General features: G+C 38.8%; 1 protein-coding gene, 1 long non-coding RNA gene and 1 pseudogene across 4 annotated transcripts in view; all 3 read right to left on the bottom strand.

Moving 5' to 3' along the window:
• Nucleotides 1–1697: 1697 nt before the first annotated feature.
• On the bottom strand, nucleotides 1698–3329 carry LOC123935134 (annotated as a pseudogene).
• Nucleotides 3330–8315: 4986 nt separating this feature from the next.
• Nucleotides 8316–9655, bottom strand: LOC123934892. The gene is made up of 2 exons (XR_006816844.1): nucleotides 9216–9655; nucleotides 8316–9123 (listed from the first exon to the last, which is right to left on the bottom strand). It is a non-coding gene; the product is annotated as an uncharacterized LOC123934892 (long non-coding RNA).
• A 2398-nt stretch (nucleotides 9656–12053) lies between these two features.
• The window catches only part of UPRT (uracil phosphoribosyltransferase homolog), a 35579-nt gene continuing 25680 nt past the window's right edge, over nucleotides 12054–21952 (bottom strand). For 2 of the 3 annotated variants that reach the window (XM_045995066.1, XM_045995068.1), the window contains exons 3-7: nucleotides 19673–19742; nucleotides 18554–18616; nucleotides 16334–16495; nucleotides 15333–15431; nucleotides 12054–13384 (exon numbers count right to left, since the gene is read on the bottom strand). In XM_045995066.1, the coding sequence (XP_045851022.1) occupies nucleotides 13278–13384; nucleotides 15333–15431; nucleotides 16334–16495; nucleotides 18554–18616; nucleotides 19673–19742 (501 nt within the window). In that variant the 3' untranslated portion in view covers nucleotides 12054–13277. The remainder of the gene's footprint in view (nucleotides 13385–15332; nucleotides 15432–16333; nucleotides 16496–18553; nucleotides 18617–19672; nucleotides 19743–21952) is intronic. The other variant, XM_045995067.1, reaches the window with a different exon arrangement.

Here is a 21952-nt window from a genome sequence, read left to right on the forward strand (position 1 = left end):
TCATCAAGACAGTATGTTACCAGCATAGAAACAGACACACACACACACACCCACGGACACACACACATACACATATATTTGGTCATGAAAATAATGAAATCTTGCCATTTGAAATATGAGTGGAGCTAGAGAGTGTTATGCTAAGTGAAATAAGTCAGAGAAAGACAAATACCATATGATTTCACTCACATGTGGAATTTAAGAAACGAGACAAATGATCATAGGGGGAAACAAAGTGAAGTAAACTGGGAAACAGACTCTTTAGAGAACAAACTGATGGTTACTAGAGGGGACATGGGGTGAGGGATAGGTTAAATAAGTAGGAGTGGGCTAGGGATGCTTTTGTTTTGTGTCGGAATCCAATAATTACTGTTCCTGCCCACAGGGGAATAGCTATACCCAAGTTTAAGGATAGTTGAGTAGTAGGGGTAAATGAGTGAGGTAAGAGGCCTAGCAAGTTGGTAGAACCAATAAACAGGATTAGGGACATTAGTATTAGTGCTCAGGTTTGACCGTTTTGGTTATGAATGGACAGCATTTGTTTAGATGTTAGTTGCACCAGTCACTGTTGGATAGAGATTAGTCGGTTGTTGATTAGTCAATTTGGTGAGGGGAATATAATGCCTGGGAATATGGTGATAATAATGATAATAATGACGATGGGGTGTCCTATTATTGTTGGGGTAATGAAAGAGGAAAATAAATTTTCGTTCATTTTTATTCTCAAGGTGTAGTGGTTTTTGATATAGATACTAGTTTTGGTTCGGGGCTTTCTGGAAAGTTATACTTTGACACTTTTAGTTGGAATATAAAAAATAAGGTAATAATTATTGATAAGATCATGATAAATCATGTTGAAGTATCTAGTTGTGGCATATCATTGAGGAGAGGTTTTCGCTCTCAATCTTTAACTTAAAAGGTTAATGCTGTATAGCTTCTCAATGAGTTTATAATATTGAGACGGATCATTTTTCAAAATGTGATAGAGGCACTAGTTCAAGTACGATTGCATGAAGGTACGGTTAGAGCCACAGATTTCTGAACACTGGCCGTAGTATAGTCCTGGTCGCATGGCTATAAGGGTGGTTTGATTAAGGCGCCCTGGGATAGCATCGGTTTTTAGTCCTAATGATGGTACAGCTCATGAGTGTAATACGTCTTCAGATGAGATTAGCATGCGAATAGTTATTTCTATCGGGAGGACTACTCGGTTATCCACTTCTAATAGTCGAAGTTCCCCAGGTTTTAATTCTTGGATCAGGATCATGTAAGAGTCAAAGTTTAAGTCTTCATAATCTGTATATTCGTAACTTCAATATCATTGATGACCCATGGTTTTTACGGTTAGAGAAGGGCTATTGATTTCATCTATTATGTAGAGAATCTGTAGGAAGGGTAAAGCGATTAGAATTAGTATAATAGCAGGTAAGATGGTTCAAACTGTTTCAACTTCTTGGGCATCCATAGTACTGGTATGAATTAGTTTGGTAGTCAATATTAATGAAATGATGTATAGAACGAGAGAGCTAATTAGGAACACGATTATTAATGTATGGTCATGAAAGTGTAGTAATTCTTCTATAATAGGGGAAGTTGCATCTTGCAGGCCTATTTCGAAGGGGTATGCCATAGAGATATAAAGGGCTTTCACCTATAATTTAACTTTGACAAAGTCATGTAATTTTTACTAATATCTCTTTATCGAGAAAGACATAATGGTTATGACATTGGCTTGAAACCAGTTTTAGGGGGTTCGATTCCTTCCTTTCTTATTTTGATAACACATAGGTTGGCTCTTCGAATGTGTGATACAGGGGAGGACATCCATGTAATCATTCAATGTTTGTTGAGGTGAGTTCTACCGTTAGCACTTCTTGTTTGGATGCGAAGGCTTCTCAAATTATGAAGATCATCAGTATGACTGCTGTTAGTGAAATAAATGAGCCTATAGAGGAGACTGTGTTTCATGCTGTGTAGGCATCTGGGTAGTCGGAGTATCGTCGAGGTATACCTGATAAACCTAGGAAGTGTTGTGGAAAGAATGTAGTATTTACTCCTACAAATATGATTGTGAAGTGGATTTTTGCTCAAACATCATTTAGTGTATAACCTGTAAACAGCGGAAATCAATGGACAAACCCACCTATGATTGCAAAAACTGCTCCCATTGAAAGGACATAATGGAAGTGCGCTACCACGTAATACGTATCATGAAGGACAATGTCTAGTGATGAGTTTGATAGAACAATGCCTGTTAAACCACCCACTGTGAATAGAAAAATAAACCCTAAGGCTCATAGTATAGCCGGTGATCATTTAATATTGCCCCCATGCAGAGTGGCCAGTCAGCTAAATACTTTAACTCCTGTTGGAATAGCAATAATCATAGTAGCTGAGGTGAAGTATGCTCGTGTGTCGACGTCTATTCCTACAGTAAATATGTGATGGGCTCATACAATAAACCCTAAAAAACCGATGGACATTATTGCTCAGACTATTCCTATATAGCCAAATGGTTCTTTTTTTCCTGAGTAGTAGGTGACAACATGTGAAATAATTCCAAATCCTGGTAGGATTAAGATATATACTTCAGGATGTCCAAAAAATCAGAATAGATGTTGGTATAGAATAGGGTCTCCTCCTCCGGCAGGGTCAAAGAAGGTTGTATTTAAATTTTGGTCTGTAAGTAATATGGTAATACCAGCTGCTAAAACTGGTAGTGATAGAAGTAAGAGTACGGCTGTAATTAGGACGGATCATACGAATAGGGGAGTTTGGTACTGTGATATTGCGGGGGGTTTCATGTTAATAATAGTAGTAATAAAGTTAATAGCTCCTAGGATGGATGAGACACCTGCTAAATGAAGGGAGAAAATTGTTAGGTCCACGGATGCTCCTGCATGTGCCAAGTTTCCTGCTAGAGGTGGGTATACAGTCCATCCTGTTCCTGCACCTGCCTCTACTATGGAAGAGGCCAAGAGGAGGAGAAAAGAGGGAGGTAGGAGCCAAAAACTTATGTTATTTATTTGTGGGAAAGCTATGTCGGGTGCGCCAATTATTAGAGGAACTAGTCAGTTTCCAAAGCCTCCAATTATGATGGGTATTACTATGAAGAAAATTATTACGAATGCATGGGCTGTTACGATTACGTTGTAGATCTGGTTGTCTCCCAACAAAGTGCCGGGTTGACCTAATTCAGCACGAATTAACAGACTAAGAGCAGTGCCTACTATTCCGGCTCATGCACCAAATAGAAGTTAAAGGGTGCTGATGTCTTTATGATTTGTGGAGAATAATCATCGATTTATGAACATAGGTAAAATGGCTGATAAAGACATTAGACTGTAAATCTAAGAATAGGGGTTCAAGTCCCCTTTTTGCCAAGCTCTGTGGTGAAATATCACATTGAATTGCAAATTCAAAGAAGCAGCTTCAACCCTGCCAGGGCTTCTCCCGCCTTTTTTTTCTTCACGGCGGGAGAAGTAGATTGAAGCCAGTTGACTAGGGTATTTAGCTGTTAACTAAAGTTTCGTGGGATGGTAGCCCACCAATCTAGAAAGGGCTTAGCTTAATTAAAGTGATTGATTTGCGTTCAGTAGATGTGAGATATACTCTTGCAGTCCTTAGAGTGAGTTCAGGAGTTAAGTGAGTTGCACTTACTTAGGGCTTTGAAGGCCCTTGGTCTTTTTAACCTAAACTTCTATAGTAATGTTAGTATTATTGGGGTGAGTGGTAGGAGTATAGTTGAAGTTACAATTAGTGGTGGTAAGAAGGTCACGTTCTTTGTGTTTTTGAATTGTCATTTTATTTTTATGGTGTTTGTTGAGGGAAATATAGTGAGTGCGGTTGCGTATGTTAGTCGTATGTAGAAATATAAATTTAATACGGCTGTGATTTCTATGAATATTGCTGCAATGATTATGTTGTTTTTTGTGAGTTCATGAATGATTATTCACTTGGGGATGAAGCCTGAGAGGGGTGGCAGGCCTCCTAGTGATAGTATAGTCATTAGGATGAGTGAGGTGATTAATGGGAGTTTGTTTCATGTGTGTGATAGTGATAGTGTGGTTGTGGATGAATTAAGTGTGAATAATATAAATGTTGCGAGTGTTATTGCAATGTAGATTATTAGGTTTAGAACTATTAGGGTTGGGTTGTATGTTGTTACAGCAATTATTCATCCTATGTGAGCAATTGATGAATATGCTAGGATTTTCCGTAATTGTGTTTGGTTGAGGCCTCCTCAGCCTCCTACTAGGACGGATATGATAGCTATGGTTATTAGTAAGTTTGGGTTAATGGAGGGGGAGATTTGATATAGGACAGATAGGGGAGCGATTTTCTGTCATGTTAGTAGGATTATTCCTGATGATAATGGGACTCCTTGGGTCACTTCAGGTACTCAGAAGTGAAAAGGGGAGAGTCCTAGTTTTATTGCTAGGGCTACTGTTTTCATATTTGATGCGGTTGAATTGGGGGTGTTTAGTATTGTTCATTGCCCTGATAGTAGCAGGTTGATAATGATTCCTAATATAAGGAGTATGGATGCGGTGGCTTGGGTGAGGAAATATTTTGTTGATGCTTCCATGGCTCGTGGGTTGAATTTTTTTATTAGGATGGGGATAATAGCTAATATATTTATTTCAAATCCGATTCAGATTATTAGTCAGTGGGAGCTTGTTAGTACTATGATTGTTCCTAGGACAACGGTTGATATAATGATGATGAGGATAGGGGGTTTAATTAGTATGGGAAGGGGATAAACCAACATTTTCGGGGTATGGGCCCGATAGGTTATTTAGCTGACCTTACTGTAGAATTTGGTTGTAAGTTTGGTAGCACGAAGATTTTTGAGTTCTTAGGATTAGGTTCGATTCCTATAGTTCTAGAAATGAGAGGGCTTGAACCTCTATAATTTACTCTATCAAAGTAACTCTTTTGTCAGACATATTTCTTATGTTTGTGGGGGAATACTTGCTGTTATAATGGGTAGGCCTATGTGCCATATGCATAAGGCTAGTGTTAAGGGGAGAAAGTTTTTTCATAGTAAATGCATTAGTTGGTCATATCGGAATCGTGGATAGGATGCTCGGATTCATAGGAAGGAAATTGTTAGTAAGAGTGTTTTTATGATGAAGTTGATTGAGTATAATTCTGGTAAGTAAGGGGTGTGGAATGCGCCAAAAAATAGGATAGTTGTAAAGATATTTATTATGATGATGTTGGTGTATTCAGCTAGGAAAAATAGGGCGAATGGTCCGGCTGCATATTCGACGTTGAATCCAGAGACTAACTCTGATTCTCCTTCTGTTAGGTCGAATGGGGCGCGGTTGGTTTCTGCTAAGGTTGAGATAAATCATATTATAGCTAGGGGTCATGCGGGGAAAATTAGTCATAGGTGTTCTTGTGTGATAATAAGTGTGGATAGAGTGAAAGAGCCATTTATCAGTAGTACTGATAAAAGGATAATGGCTAGTGTGACTTCATAGGAGATTGTTTGGGCCATGGCCTGGAGGGCTCCAATTAGGGTGTATTTTGAATTTGAGGCTCATCCTGATCATAGGATAGAGTAGACGGCTAGGCTGGATATTGCTAGCATGAATAAGATTCCTAGGTTTATGTTGATGAGGGGGTAAGGTATTGGTAGTGGAATTCATATAGTTAGGGCTAGAATTGGGGCTATTACGAATATAGTAATGGATGATGTTAGGGGTCGTAGAGGTTCTTTGATGAAAAGTTTTATAGCGTCTGCAATTGGTTGTAACAGACCGTAGGGTCCTACGATGTTTGGGCCTTTACGGAGTTGTATGTACCCTAGGACTTTTCGTTCCACTAATGTTAAGAAGGCTACGGTGAGTAGGATAGGTACAATTAGTGAAATGATGTTAATTATAAACATGATGTTAGGAAGAGGATTTGAACCTCTGAGAATAAAAGCTTAAGTTTTATGCAATTACTGGGCTCTGCCACCCTAACAAGCCCTATTTCTAGGGCTAGTAAAATGAAGTGGACTGGCTAGATTAAGATTATATCATCTATTAGTCCTAAGGCGTTTTAATAGAATAGGCCTTACTTCTCTTGTCCTTTCGTACTGGGAGAAGTTATTATAATAGATAGAAACCGACCTGGATTACTCCCGTCTGAACTCAGATCACGTAGGACTTTAATCGTTGAACAAACGAACCTTTAATAGCTGCTGCACCATTAGGATGTCCTGATCCAACATCGAGGTCGTAAACCCTATTGTTGATATGAACTCTCAAATAGGATTGCGCTGTTATCCCTAGGGTAACTTGTTCCGTTGATCAAGCTATTGGATCAATGAATGATAGAGCGCTTTGACTGGTTTGTCTATGCTTAAATCACTCGGAGGTTTTTTTATTCTCCGAGGTCACCCCAACCTAAATTGTTAACCCATTAATAAAGTTGTATTAAGCCGATTGGTGTTTAAGTGAGTTTATTACGGATTAGTTAATTAAAGCTCCATAGGGTCTTCTCATCTTATTAGTTTATTCCCGCCTCTTCACGGGAAGGTCAATTTCACTGATTGGAAGTAAGAGACAGTTAAACCCTCGTGGGGCCATTCATACAAGTCCTTATTTAGAGAACAAATGATTATGCTACCTTTGCACGGTCAGGATACCGCGGCTGTTTAACTAATGTCACTGGGCAGGCGGTGCCTCCAATACTGGATATGCTGGAGGTGATGTTTTTGGTAAACAGGCGGGGTTTGTGTTTGCCGAGTTCCTTTTACTTCTTTTGATCTTTCCTTGATGCATACCTGTGTTGGGCTAACAATTGATTTGATAAGCGTTTTATTGGTGGTTTATTCTTGTCATGTTGTTAACTATCAGTGGGTATTCGTTGACTGTTATAAGCTTATGCAAGGAGAAATATTTCTTGTTACTCATATTAGCATTGTTGCTTCTATTGTTAAATAGATTAACCCAGTAATATATTAGGAGTTGATTAAGATTTTTGGGATTGGAAGGGTTGTATTGTTGAGCTTGAATGCTTTCTTAATTGGTGGCTGCTCTTAGGCCTACTATGGTTTTATTTAACTTTACTCTCTAAGCAAGGTTGTATCCTTACTCTAAAAAGCTGTACCTTTTTAGATTATATTTTAAATTTACATTGTAATTTTAAAGTTGTTAGGTAAATTTAAAGTTGAACTAAAATTCTGTTCTGGGTCTGGGTAACCAGCTATCACCAGGCTCGTTAGGCTTTTCACCTCTACCTGTAAATCTTCTCACTATTTTGCAACATAGATGAGTTTATCCCTGTGGATTGTTCATAGGTAGCTCGTCTGGTTTCGGGGAGGTTAGCTTAAGGTCTCTTTGCTAAATTGTTCTAGCTAATTCATTATGCAAAAGGTACAAGTAGTAATCTTTGCTGTTTATTACTTTAAATTTTCTTTCATCATTCCCTTACAGTACTTTCTCTATAGCTCCAAGTAGAATTTCTATCTCCTATACTATAGTAGTGGTATTAAATGTTTTGATTGAAGGGTTATTGTGGTAATTGAGTTAGTAGTCGGTTGGGCTAGTTTTGGTTCAAAGTGTTCATGGCGTATGAAATCTTCTGGGTGTAAGCCAGGCGCTTTGATTAAGCTACCCTTTGATTTACCCAAGCACACTTTCCAGTATGCTTACCTTGTTACGACTTATCTCCTCTTGCTTTAATATGATTTGTATTATGTAATGTTTGGGTGTGTTGCTTGAGGAGGGTGACGGGCGGTATGTGCGTGCTTCATGGCCCTATTCAATTAAGCTCTCTATTCTTAATTTACTACTAAATCCACCTTTAGTTTTTGGTTTTCATAAAAGCTTTCGTGAGTATGTTCTTGATTAGAAAATGTAGCCCATTTCTTCCCACCTCATGGGTTACACCTTGACCTAACTTTTTTATGTATTATTATTGTGCTTACTTTTCTTCCTTTTAAGGGTTTGCTGAAGATGGCGGTATATAGACTGATTTAGCTAGAAGTGGTGAGGTTTATCGGGGTTTATCGATTATAGAACAGGCTCCTCTAGAGGGAGGTAAAGCACCGCCAAGTCCTTTGAGTTTTAAGCTGTTGCTAGTAGTTCTCTGGCAGATAATTTTTTTTTTAAAAGATTTTATTTATTTATTTGACAGAGAGAGATCACAAGTAGACAGAGAGGTAGGCAGAGAGAGAGAGAGGGAAGCAGGCTCCCCGCTGAGCAGAGAGCCCGATGCGGGACTCGATCCCAGGACCCCGAGATCATGACCTGAGCCGAAGGCAGCGGCTTAACCCACTGAGCCACCCAGGCGCCCACTGGCAGATAATTTTGTTGTGTGAATTATTTATGTTTAGGGCTGAGCATAGTGGGATATCTAATCCCAGTTTGGATCTCAGCTATCGTGTTTTCGGAAGTAATAAAGTCACTTTCGTGGTACATTTTATATTAACGGTAGCTTTTTACGGCCTGGTTAAGCTTTAACTTTAGTGTAATAGTAATCCTTAACACGTTTTACGCCGTGGGCCTATTAATTCGGGTTAATCGTATGACCGCGGTGGCTGGCACGAAATTTACCAACTCTTAATATTAACATGGCTTAGTCAAACTTTCGTTTATGGCTTAATTTTTATCACTGCTGTATCCCGTGGGGGTGTGGCTGAGCAAGGTGTTATGAGCTACTTGTTTAGTGTGCTTGATACCCTCTCCTTTCAATCGTATAGGGGATTTAGAGGGCATTTTCACCGGGGTGTGGAGGCTTGCATGTGTAATTCTGTTAATAATTAATAGGAAGGCTAGGACCAAACCTTTGTGTTTACGGGTCTTGTGACTCTTCTAGGCATTTTCAGTGCCTCGCTTTATTTGATAAACTACGTTAACAAATATGTGGTTGAGTTGGTTGGTGTTGGGATGTTCAGGTGATTAGCAATGGGGAATCACATCTATAGATAGCCTTTTTGATATAAGATTTTTGATGAATTAATAATAGAATAGAGATTAATGTGAGTAGCGCCAGGATAAGTAACTTCTGATATATGTTGCATGTGTTCAGTTCTGTTTTTGGGGTTTGGCAGGACAATTATGAGCATTTGTATACTTTTGAAGTTATGGGGGGTAAGGGGGGTTTGATTTAATTAGTTTCTATCTATTGGATACGCGATACGTGTGTGTACGTGTGTACACGTGTGTGTGTGTACGTGTGTACACGTGTACGTGTGTACGTGTGTGTACATGTACGTGTGTACGTGTGTGTGTGTGTGTGTATGTCCCGTAACCATTGACTGAATTGCACCTTATGGTTGTGCGATGTGGATAAATGATGAAGTTAAAGCCCAGCTACAAATTATTTGACTGCTACGAGGCCTTTATTGCCATAGCTGAGTGATACCAGTTCTCCCCCCCCCCCAAAATTAAAAAATACCAAATGCATGACACCACAGTTATGTGTGATCATGGGCTGATTAGTCATTAGTCCATCAAGATGTCCCATTTGAAGGGTTAGTAGGATTGGATTGAGGGCTATTATGACCCTGAAGTAAGAACCAGATGCCAGGTATAGTTTCAATATAGAAACCCCCACATGTGATGGGCCCAGAGCGAGAAGAGGTACACATCAGGCAAGGATTGATGGTTTCTCGAGGCTTGGTGATTAAGCTCGTGATCTAAGTGAAATACACGTATGTGGGGCGCCTGGGTGGCTCAGTGGGTTAAAGCCTCTGCCTTCAGCTCTGGTCATGATCCCAGCATTCTGGGATCAAGCCCCACATCGGGCTCTCTGCTCAATGGGGAGCCTGCTTCCTCCTCTCTCTCTCTGCCTGCCTCTCTGCCTACCTGTGATCTCTATCTGTCAAATAAATAAATAAAAATCTTTAAAATAAAAAAAAAGAAATACACGTATGTCATACCAATCATAATATGTACATGCTTTTATGCATGGGGCAAACCAGTAATGCACGACGTACATAGGACGGGGGATAAAGTGCGTGCTGAGAAAACATAGTAGAGGTTATTAAATATATGAATTGAAAAAAATAATTAAGTGGGGAAAAATCAGGTAATAGTTTAGTTAGAATATCAGCTTTGGGTGCTGATGGTGGGGCTATTGTCTCTTCCTTGAGTCTTAGGGAGGTGTGTTTCTCCATTTTTGGTTTACAAGACCAAGGCAATTATTATACTACAAAGACTCTTCATTTTAATAGATTATTTTCGATGATACTGGTTACTGGTATTAAGATTAGGAGGATTGTGAAATAGAGGATTGAGGCTAGTTGGCCGATGGCGATGTATGGATATTATACTGGTTGGCCTCCGATTCATGTTAGGGTGAGGAGGTCCGCAACTAATAATCAGAACAGGCATTGGCTTAGTGGGAGGAATATCATACTTCGTTGTTTTGAAGTATGTAGCAGTGGGATGATGGCTAGGATTAGGATAGAGAAGATTAGAGCTAATATTCCTCCTAGTTTATTGGGGATAGATCGTAGGATTGCGTATGCGAATAGGAAGTATCATTCGGGTTTGATATGGGGTGGTGTGTTGAGTGGGTTGGCGGGAATGTAATTGTCTGGGTCTCCTAGTAGGTCAGGCGAGAATAGTACTAGAATTATGAGCGTTAGTACTAGGAATAAAGCTCCTAGGATATCTTTGATAGTATAGTATGGATGGAATGGGATTTTATCGGAGTTGGAGGGGATTCCAGAGGGGTTATTGGATCCTGTTTCGTGAAGAAATAGCAGGTGGATTGCTGCTAAAGTAGAAATAATGAATGGTAAAATGAAGTGGAAGGCAAAGAATCATGTAAGGGTGGCTTTATCTACTGAGAACCCTCCTCAGATTCACTCTACGAGATTAGTTTCAATATATGGGATGGCCGATAGTAAGTTGGTGATTACAGTTGTGCCTCAAAAGGATATTTGTCCTCATGGTAGGACGTAACCTATGAATGCAGTTGCTATTACTGTAAATAATAAGATGATGCCGATGTTTCATGTCTCAGGGAATATGTAAGATCCGTAGTATAGGCCTCGTCCTACATGTAGGAACAGGCAGATAAAGAATATTGAGGCTCCGTTAGCATGCATATATCGGATGACTCAGCCATAGTTGACGTCTCGGCAGATATGGGTGACTGATGAGAAGGCTGTGGTGGTGTCTGATATATAGTGTATGGCTAAGAATAGACCTGTAAGGATTTGGAGGACTAGGCAGATTCCGAGGAGGGGGCCAAAGTTTCATCATGCTGAGATATTAGATGGTGCGGGTAAGTCAATGAATGAATTATTGATGATTTTGGTCATTGGGTGTGATTTACGAATGTTGGCCATTAATGTTCTTATAGTTGAAATACAACAGTGATTTTTCATGTCACTAGTCATGGTTAGATTCCATGTAGGAATAATGATGACATATATTGTATTCATTCTAAGTGTTATTTTTGTAGTTATTTTTGTAGGGTTTTCTTCAAAACCTTCTCCTATCTATGGTGGGTTAGTTTTAATTATTAGTGGGGCTATTGGTTGTGGGATTGTATTAAGTTTTGGGGGGTCTTTTCTGGGTTTAATGGTGTTTTTGATTTATTTGGGTGGCATACTTGTTGTGTTTGGGTATACTACAGCTATAGCTACTGAGCAGTATCCTGAGGTTTGGGTTTCTAATAAGGCTGTTTTAGGGGCTTTTATTTTTGGTTTGTTGTCTGAACTGTTGATGATGGGGATAAAGGACGGCACTTTTGATAAACATTGGGTATTGTATATAAGTGTTGAATTCTTAATTCTACACCTGAAACTAATATTACACTGTATGTTAAGTAATATACAGTGAATTTAAATAAAAACTTAAAAATTAAAAATAAAGGGAAAATATAATGAAGTCTTTCTAGCATTCCTAGGCTCTATAGGGAAAATGCATTCCCCTGTACACCAGCTTTTCCTTCCTCGCCCCTAATCATAGCTGACTTCCATCAGCTTTGGTTCTAAGATAGTGCCTACTGTTCTTTCTGGATTTTCTGGAGCAGAGGCCCAAAACAGCTGCCTATGGGGCTGTGAGAGTATAACTATTCAAGTCATCAGCCAGAACCACTGTTAAAATGTTTAATATCAATGCAAAATGAGATCAGGATTTTACAAGCAAGTTTCAGAACACATTGATTTCTACAGCGGTTTATCTTCAGAGGCCTAAATATGAACACATGCAAATCTTAAGGATTTAAAAAGTATCATGGTATTTTTAACTTTCATACATCTATAGGTGACAAGTATGTGAAGAACTCATTTCCAAACTGAATGAAATATGCAAATTAAAAATGCAGCAATTTAATATACTGATTCACCATGAAACTTAGCAAGAAACTGTTCTTTCCCCCATACCTCAGAAAGACCACCACAAATTCCTTTCTAGGGCATTGGTGGCATTAACAGTACTCACCCCTGTCAGCATCCAGATAGACCTGGTTTAATCCATCTGTGTAAATTAATGTTACAGTTCTGTGGTTGGAAATGCTCACCATCTTCTTCACTGAATTATACTTGGCAAGGCACCTACCAACAATGTATACGATGGGAAGTGAGCCGTGAAGAACATAATGGCTTGACTAAAGAGCTAACCATATACCCTGGGTCTGCTAATTGAGTGAGGATATTAACAGAAATGTAAAATTTCAGGAGGCATTCTTTCTTCACCCTCTCCAAGTTACCAGCACATATAGTACTGGGAAGTAAAGAGTAGAAGAAAGTGATAACAGCCATATACACGAACTCTCCCTAAAAATGAAAGCAAACTAAACAAAATGCAAACTATAGCGGGCCAAAGACCAGACTCACATTTGGGTTTTATTTATGGTGGCAAACAATACCCAAACTGTAAGGTTCAAAAATCAGGAAACAGGTTTGGGGTACCTGGGTGCCTCTGTCAGTTAAGCATCTGACTCTTGACCGCAGCACAGGTCTTGATTTCTGGGTCGTGAAGTCAAGACCCACACTAGGCTCCATCCTGGGTGTGGAGCCTACTTAAAAAAATATTAGGTAAGTTTCAATGCACTGAGGGATCATCAACTTGTATAAGAGTATTATTAAAATATTTTCTAAGAGTTGTGTGTGCTTCCCTGTTGAATTTAGTGTCAACAGTTAAGAAATAATCAAATAAATTAAATAAATCTCAAATATTTCCTTTTTACTAAACTCTCTTCCAAAAATTACAAAACACAATTTTCTCTGCCATTCCTCAAGTGAATTAGTAAAACAAATAGAAACTCAAAACATTAACTGTAATATTACACAAGGTAATTAATTTTCCTTTGGCAACTCAGTCTGTCCCAAAGTATTTCTGTCCAAAATGTGTTGGTGCGACAGGATGAACTTCAGTAGTTAAAATTGTGATCTCTGGAAACTCCTGAATGATTGATTTGGCACCTTCAAAAAATAAAAGGAGAGTGGCTGTAATGGAATGACTTTTTGCTAACAGTAGCTGGAATTCAGGAATTTTAGTCATTAGGTATAATACAGACAGAAGACAGAAAGCAATGACCTTTAAATACCTAGTCAGACTTGATTAATCTCTTAGTTTATATGTCTAATACCTGAAAAGTTTGACAATCATCACACACCTCCACTATTTCACTGATAAACTCTTACAATCAAATTGTTTCATATCCAGGATTTTAAAAATACATTCAGTTATAGCAACTTTCTCCTTGAAAAATCTTTGTTTTGTTTCATTTTAAAGGCAGCTGGAATAGAGCGATTACAATCCTTTCCAGAAACAGGAGCATATATTAAGATGACGGCTTCTCAACCAGAACACTGTGAAACAAGGGTAAAAACATCTTTGGTATATCAGAGTAAGCTAGTTTTCAGAAGTTAGGACTCTAGCTTTGGGGGTTGCAGGGAAAGCGATGAACTAGGACGCTCGACAAACTAAAAAACCATAGCAACGTAGCCATAAAATAAGATTTTTTTCATCTACCATGTCAAATAATAGTATACCATTCTAATGTATGTTCTTAGAATTAATACTTACTATTGGGCAGGAAGCCCAAAAATTATTTGGTTATCTCAATGTTTACAGTGCCACCTCTGCTGTATATAAATAGATGACCAAGGAAATTGCCCTTTGTCACCATCAACACTTGAATTACAGGTGAATTTTTATTATGAAATGACAAAAGAAACAATGGCCTGCAGAAAGCAGCCCTCCCAACTGCATACACTGTAGCCCCTTCAAGGCTGGCTAAGACTCTGAGACTTTGGAAATGAGGAAACACCCTAACTAGAAGCCACATATTTCTTTTTCAATTAGGAAACAAATACAAATTCACTGTCAAACATTTGGAAAATACAAAAAAAAGCTTAAAAAAATAAAATGAATTGCTTAGAGTCCCCAAATCCTACGATAACCACCATTAATACAGTATGTATTTTAAAATGAAAATTGAAATAGTACTGTGCATCTGTCTAGTCTCTCAGGCTAAGGAAAGACTTATCAGGTTCTATATTAAATCCAAGTCTGATTTTGGTAGTCATAAGAGTCATAACTTGCATAAGTCATCTCTAAACTTGGTGGTAGCATTTAATGTTATTCTAATGCTGTTATTTTTTGACATACTTTCTTAAGTTTACATATAACTTTTTCGATGTTATTAAACATTTTTCAAAAACATGATTTAAAAGTTATATAATATTACATCTTTGAATATTTATTTATTTAATCATTTCTTTACTATAAGTCGTTTACATACTTTCAAGTTTTTTCTTACGCTAAAAATAACTCTGCAGTGAATATCCTAAGGGCTAAATTTCTACATGCACATATGATTATTTTCTTAGGATACTTTCACAACTGTCCTAGATTATATGGCAAAAAAAGTAGGGCCTTAGCTTCCAAAGGAAGTGGAGAACACACAGTTCTACCCTTTATGCTCTCTGAGCAGAAGCAGAACTTAGAAAACTTCTGCTCTTTGCTTCACACTGCAAAGTTTATGCAGCGAGACCAGAGGGCTAACAGGAACCTCAAGTTTCTTGCTGTTTGGGAGCAGTTCTCAGGCTCAGGTGAGAAGTCAGGAGAAACAGGGACACTTCAGCCACATGCAGGCTCTACCCAAACAGGGATACCAGGAAAACAATTACAATCCCCTTCAAAGGGGTTAGTTCATACTTTCCCGTTTGAATTTGAACATTAGACTGGTATAAAAATACTTCATCACTAAGCTTAGAGATGATAAACACAAGTTATAAACTACCAAAATTTGATTTAGATTTAACAGGAAAGTAGAAATGAACTTTTCTTCACAATGAGAGTCTGTACAGATAACATACCTACCCAACCCATCACTATCTGGGGCCCCAGACATGCTGAACTCACCATGAGGAGTAGAGAACAGACTGAGTAGGATGATAACACTGGGTTGAACTCCATGTTCTATAAGAACCTTTACAGCTTCAATTACAGTATTTCCAGTGCCTGAAATCAAATGACAACCAAATGCATTAGCAACTTGAACATTTATCTCAAAACATCTTTGAAGTTTCTTTGAAGTAGAGGCAGTTTGGTAATCTAACATAAGGCACTAGGCAAAGCTTCATTTGAAGGTGCCTGTTCTTTATCAATGATGTCCTTTTTTTTTAAGATTTTATTTTTCTATTTTTTATTTATCTCTTTATTTATTTCAGAGAGAGAAAGAGAGAGAGAGAGAGAGAGAGAGAGAGAGAGAGGAGCCTGATGCTGAGCTTGATCTCAAGACCCTGAGATCATGACCTGCGCCAAAACCAAGAGTTGGACGCTTAAGAGACTGAGCTACCCAGGCACCCCATCCATGATATTATTTTCAATAATGGACATGACACACATACTTTTCAGTTTTCAAGTGCACAACAAACCCTAAATTCATTCAGTATTTGAGATATCAAATTTGACACTCAACCTCCACCACCAACCCTGGGAGACAATACTGTGTGCGATGTGAGTAAGCTTATAAATCAGAATACGAGAAAAAAATATTACTTTCAGAAAGGATAAATCCTTGAGAAATTCATTGCTACATTAATTGGGCTACAGAAGGGACATATTTCAATATATTTTTTGTGTCTGTATACTTTGCCTCACTAGATCCTTTGCTTCACTGTTTTCACTCATTTTAAAACAAAAGCTCTTTGGAGCTACTAAAGTTTATTTAGACAATGTATACACTCTTATTACACAATAAAAATTCCCCAGAGAACTGCCCAAGGCAACTCCAAATCCAACTGAGAAAAACACATTTAGAAATGGTTTTGCCTTTACATAAGGGTAACTAAATGGCAGTCACTAAATTGAACTGATTTAAACCCTAAGCAAAGTATACAAATTAAACTCTAGCCACTCACTGAGAATTGGATACATCAGAAGGACTTTTCTCCGGTAAATGTCTGGGGGGAACTTGGCATAATACACTTTGGCTCTTTGTGTTTCTTCATCACTCTGAATCAGGATCTTTCCAATTCGTATGGATCGACAACAGTCTCGTAAACCTTGTTCCATTGCCTCACCTTGAAGAAGGAAAATTTCCAAAATAAAGGTGGGGGGGATAGAATTAAAGTTCAAAAACAGACCAAAGCAGAGTGTGTGACTATTATTAATACAAGAAGGACATTGTCAAGATGGGAGCAATTCTTCTTAAGCTAAGAGCTTTTATTTCTGATGTGCTCTTATTTTATACTTAGTGCAGGTCAATTAAACCAGATTAAGGCCTGGTCAATGAAAGTAGGATAAGCTAGTTTTATCGCTCGCTTTCAAGTTTTAGGGATGTCACACTTCCATGAATACAAAAAAATAGTGTTTTGTTAGGCTGCTCCCTGAGCTTTTCCAATTATCAGGACCATTTTATTCCTATTATTTTAAGGAAGGCTTTAAACCACTTCAACCTGTTATTTTCATCTGAAAAAATACAGAAGATTTATGGAGGAATTGGGTTACAGATCAAGGTGACATTAGGAGATATCACTGCACCCCAGCAATGACTTCAATGGCAGAAGTTTGTCAGCAAACAGTGCAAAAGTATACTGTTCCCTCCTTTCCCCCCAACAACCATAACCAACACTACTACTAACCTCTTGGTTTCTGAACAGCTATTTTTTAGTCTAAATTCCTTTAAGGAAGTGCTTGCCAAAAGTGAATCATTCTCGTACCACCTTCCAGATTTTAGGTTATATCAGAATTCTATCTGTACTGTTACTTTATATTTTTCTTTAACTATTTTCATTTACACCTATTTTAAGAGGAAAGTTTCTATCACTGGTGTAAACATAAAAAAGTTTCTAATCTATATGAAAATCAATCAATAGCAAATAACGTTAAAAAAGAACCCTTGTCTCTGCACTACCCCAAGGTCATCTGCCATATTCTAGGGGTTTGAGAATGCTGCTGCCTTTAGGGCAGGAACTAGACTAAAATAGAAGAAAAAAACGTCTTAAAAGCCCATCTCCATTGTCTTTACCAGTTTTAAAAAGTTAAATAACATTGTCCTGAAAATCCTTTCATTGCTTAAAAGCAATATTCTTTTTTTTTTTTTTTTTTTTTTTTTTTTTTTTTTTAATTTGACAGAGAGAGATCGCAAGTAGACAGAGAGGCAGGCAGAGAGAGAGAGGGAAGCAGGCTCGCCGCCGAGCAGAGAGCCTGATGCGGGACTCGATCCCAGGACCCTGAGATCATGACCTGAGCCGAAGGCAGCGGCTTAACCCACTGAGCCACCCAGGCGCCCCAAAAGCAATATTCTTTAAAAAAGGGAACTTATAGCTCCTATTCTACTTGACATATTCAATTGTTCACAAACAGAAATTCACAGCCAGAGAAAAGGCAATGCTTACATGTGGAAAAAAAAATCCATCTGTCTTCAGTGCAAGCAAGCAAGTGAGGCTTCCACTAAACCTTGGATCTTACGCAAAAATTTAGTTAGTTAGTTACCATGGAAGTAATCATCCCCATGAAACAGGTAGACATACTAATTATAGGTATGTGATTTTGTTGCACAAAGGTTGGTTTAAAAGAGTGATCAGTTGGACTCAAACACAAATACAACATTTATAAGACCAGCAACTGGAAATACCTAGAGTTAATAAAAGGTAAGTGTTTTTGCTATATGGCCACATACACATCAAATATAAAACTAAAAACACTGAATAAGTCATTCAGGCCAGCTCCTGATCCGGTAAGACTGTTCCCTACAAAAGAAATTAAAAAAAAAAACATTTCTGCAGTCAGGTATTCAAAGTTCCACAGGCCCAAATTTGTGCCATATTCCATCAGTCTTCAAGCTGCCCTGTTTTCCCCAAGACAGTACCATCTCATCCTCCTATCCTACCCTGAATTTCTCTGAAAGCAGGCTTGCCCATGGGGACAGGCCACGTAGAGTAGATGCTCTGCAGTGAAAATCAGTCAAACTCAGCAACATGCAGGCCATGATCCAAGGCACCATGAGGATAGACAACATAGGTGGTGAGATTTAAGTCAAGGCAGGCTGCAATTATGACAGACAAGCCCACCTCTCTCCTGGAAAACGACTGTTTCTATGCATGCAAAGAAACAAGAATCGCATATATGCAACCTACCGCTTCTCATTATGCTGACCCCACAATTTCCCTTCTCAAATTTCACTCCTTCATACTTGTACCCTGTTGGGGAATAAAATCAAAGAATTTATCTCTCATTACTGGAACAATCCACTTATTTTTAAAGTACCTACAGTTTAAAGCCAATGGGTAACCAAAGCAACTCTTGTCTAGACATTCTGTATAACCTCTTAGGTTCCCTTTGAAAGTAATGAGAAGGCATGATTTTTCAGTTATTTCTTAATTCTTCGTAAGAAACCTGTGGAGATAATTGGGAGACAGAGGCTTCCATTGAGTAGGAACAGGACTTATGATGGCATGATATTCACACACACATTCCTCAAATTGAACTCAGAGAGGAATCACTGCACTCTGAACACTATAAACATCATCAATTCAAACTGGGAGCTCACTGTGATGCACAGGAGAGAGCCTCCTCATTCCACCCCTTTTATGAGCTCCTATTCTGCCTTAAAATGCAGGAGACAAAGGCTGAGGTTGTTACCAAGACGTGCTCAACCCTTGGTGCCATCCTGAATTGGATCAATTATGACGCAACAAGCTCAGCCCCTAATTTTCATAAAGTCAACCTTTGAATAGAACAGCTTCCATTATTTACTAGAGAACAAAATAAGAATTTTAAATCCCTGAAATAGGGATCTTCAGCTGTGTTCTATTAAAGTAAAACAAAGTACTCTCTCCAGATGTCATCATTTTTAGTTTCCTTTGTCTTTTTTTACTTCTGATTCTTTTACTTGGAGTCTCAATGCCAAACCAACCTACCCATTTATTAACACCAGCAGCTTCTCCACAGAGGTGAAGAAAAGCTGCTAGCCATTCTTAACTCTGGTCCCAATGGGCTGTCATCAAAGGCAACACCTGTATGCTAAAAGATATTTATTAACCTATTACTTGAATTGACAAGCAAGCCGTTAACAAAAAGTTGCCCATATAAATTTCTCTACTAAACACCTCTGAGTTTATTAAGTTGTTTAAAAGAACAGCTCCACCTAGACTCCTCATTTTGGATACTGATTTACTCAGATTGCTTTTTTTCCCATTTCCCCCTAATTTCCAGAATTTTCAGGACAAGAATCTGAGAGTAACAACCCTTGTTACCTGTTGGAGTGGTCACCATGCATTCTTTATATGGCAGCTGATTCAATCCCTCTTCCACAACCAGTCTGATCTAAAGAGTCAAAAGAAGAAGAAGTTGAGAATCTGCTAGGTCTAGTGTTAGTTGTTAGCTTCAGGAGCTGAACACTAGGCACAAAGTCAGTAACAACAGGCAAGGGTTTAGCTTAATGGAGGTAGGTAGGGGGACCCCTAACACAGGTTAGATGCAGAAACAGATCCAAATGCTGAGCTGTTTGCTGGTAAGTATCAAACCTCGGGTAGGTGCATGATTGCCACCAAAAGGCTCAAGTATGCCTTCTGATACTAACTCACTTAAGCCAGCTGATATTACAAGAGATGTGGAACTACAAGTGACAAGAGACATCCTTGGAAGCAATTGACTTCCTTTTTAAATTTTTTAAAAATTTAATTATGTTCTGTTAGTCACCATTCAGTACACCATTAGTTTTTGATGTAGTGTTCCATGATGCATTGTTTGCATATAACACCCAGTGCTCCTCGCAATCTGTGCCCTCCTTGATACCCATCACCAGGCTCACCCATCCCCCCACCCCTCTCCCCTCTAAAACCCTCAGTTTGTTTCCTGGAGTCCATACTCTCTTGTGGTTCATCTCCCCCTCTGACTCCCCTGCCCTTCGTTTTTTTCCTTCCTTCTCCTAATGTCCTCCATGCTATCCCTTATGTTCCTTCTGATAACTCTGAAAATAGTGCCCCCTGGGAACTTCTCTGCCTTGTTTAGTACTTTGAAATTAAGTTGGATTCTTTTTAACAAAGGCTTGCCATAATGCAAATAAAACCTGAAACTTCTCAGGAGGAAATAAATGAATGGATGGGGCTGGATCAATTTCCTCAGCTTGAAGTAGGAGCCAGTAGTATGCCCTGGGGCTTCTTGGCTTTAAAAAAAAGGCTCCTAATGATCTTATTGTGTGGTACAGAGGAAAGAATCCATCAGAGCTACTGGGAATAGCCTCAAAAACCCAAATATGATACTCCTATGAGCACCCAGAGCCCACCACAATTAAGATAATGTCTGCAATGCACATTTTCTCTAATAAATATTACATTATTGATTAAGAATTAGGAACAGCAGGGAGAAACACCATGTTCTATCACTACAACACAACACATTGCTGCCATTAAAATGATCAATGCTAAGTGGGCCAGCACTTTGTCAGCGTGAAACACCAAAGAGCCCAGGAACATGATGAATACTGTGTATATATGCACACTCATCTCTAGCCACCACCTTCTGTGGAGGTGAATGTTTTTCAGGTGCGAGCTGAAGGGAAGAAAAGGATCCTTTTCTCTGGATAGCTGAGATCTCTTAGTAACACTTTTTTTTAAAAAAGATTTGTATATTTCTTAGAAAGAGAGAGAGAGTTCGGGGGAGGGAGCGGAGAGAGGGAGAAGGACAGTCTCAAGCAGACTCCCCGCTGAGCACAGAGCTCGAGATAGGACTTGATCTCATTGGCCTAAGATCACGACTTGAGCCAAAATCAAGAGTCAGGCACTTAATGGACACCTGAGCCACCCAGGCACCCCTCCTAGGAACACTCTCCTAAAGACTCTTGCCCCCTACCAGTCTCCTGCAACTCTGGGACAGAAATTAGTATGTCCAAGCCTTGTGGGAGAACATAAAACCAGCAGAAGGATGACTAAATATAATGAACTCAAGATCTGAGTGCCAGGGAAGCCAATCCTGACAAATCCAAGATGGAATTAATGTCAACTATAATGGGACCCTTGTGCTAGAACAGACAGTGTACAAGAAATTCTCAATACCAGAAACCTAGATAGCTCTAGTCCCTACCAAAACCACAAAAGACCCTCCACCCACTCTCCTGGTATCAGAACCTTCAAAGCCAACTGCAGAGAACAGAGAGGTCCAAATTACCATTGCCTCGTGTCAATTGTCATGGGTCCTCATTATATGATTTGATTAAGATATAATGCCTGCCCTTTCAAGCAAGCATTTTACAATAACCATGAACTTAACTCCTACCTTCCACAGATAAAAGGCAAAGAAAGCAAAAGAAAGAGGAACCATTTTTGACTAATGAACACCAACATTTGTTTTCTCCACAGCAGCCAATGACAGAAGTTCCTTCCTCCTTGAACACTTTCCTTTGGTTTGATAAAAGCATAAAGACAGAATGACCTAACTATCACTCCAGGAGTGTCAACTACACTGACCTTGATGCAATCCAAGTGTTACTACTGCCTCTGGAAGCTCAAATGATTGTAAATAGAAGTGGCCTCTGA

Source organism: Meles meles, chromosome X, assembly GCF_922984935.1.
Source record: "Meles meles chromosome X, mMelMel3.1 paternal haplotype, whole genome shotgun sequence".
In the NCBI taxonomy this organism is placed as follows: domain Eukaryota; kingdom Metazoa; phylum Chordata; class Mammalia; order Carnivora; family Mustelidae; genus Meles; species Meles meles.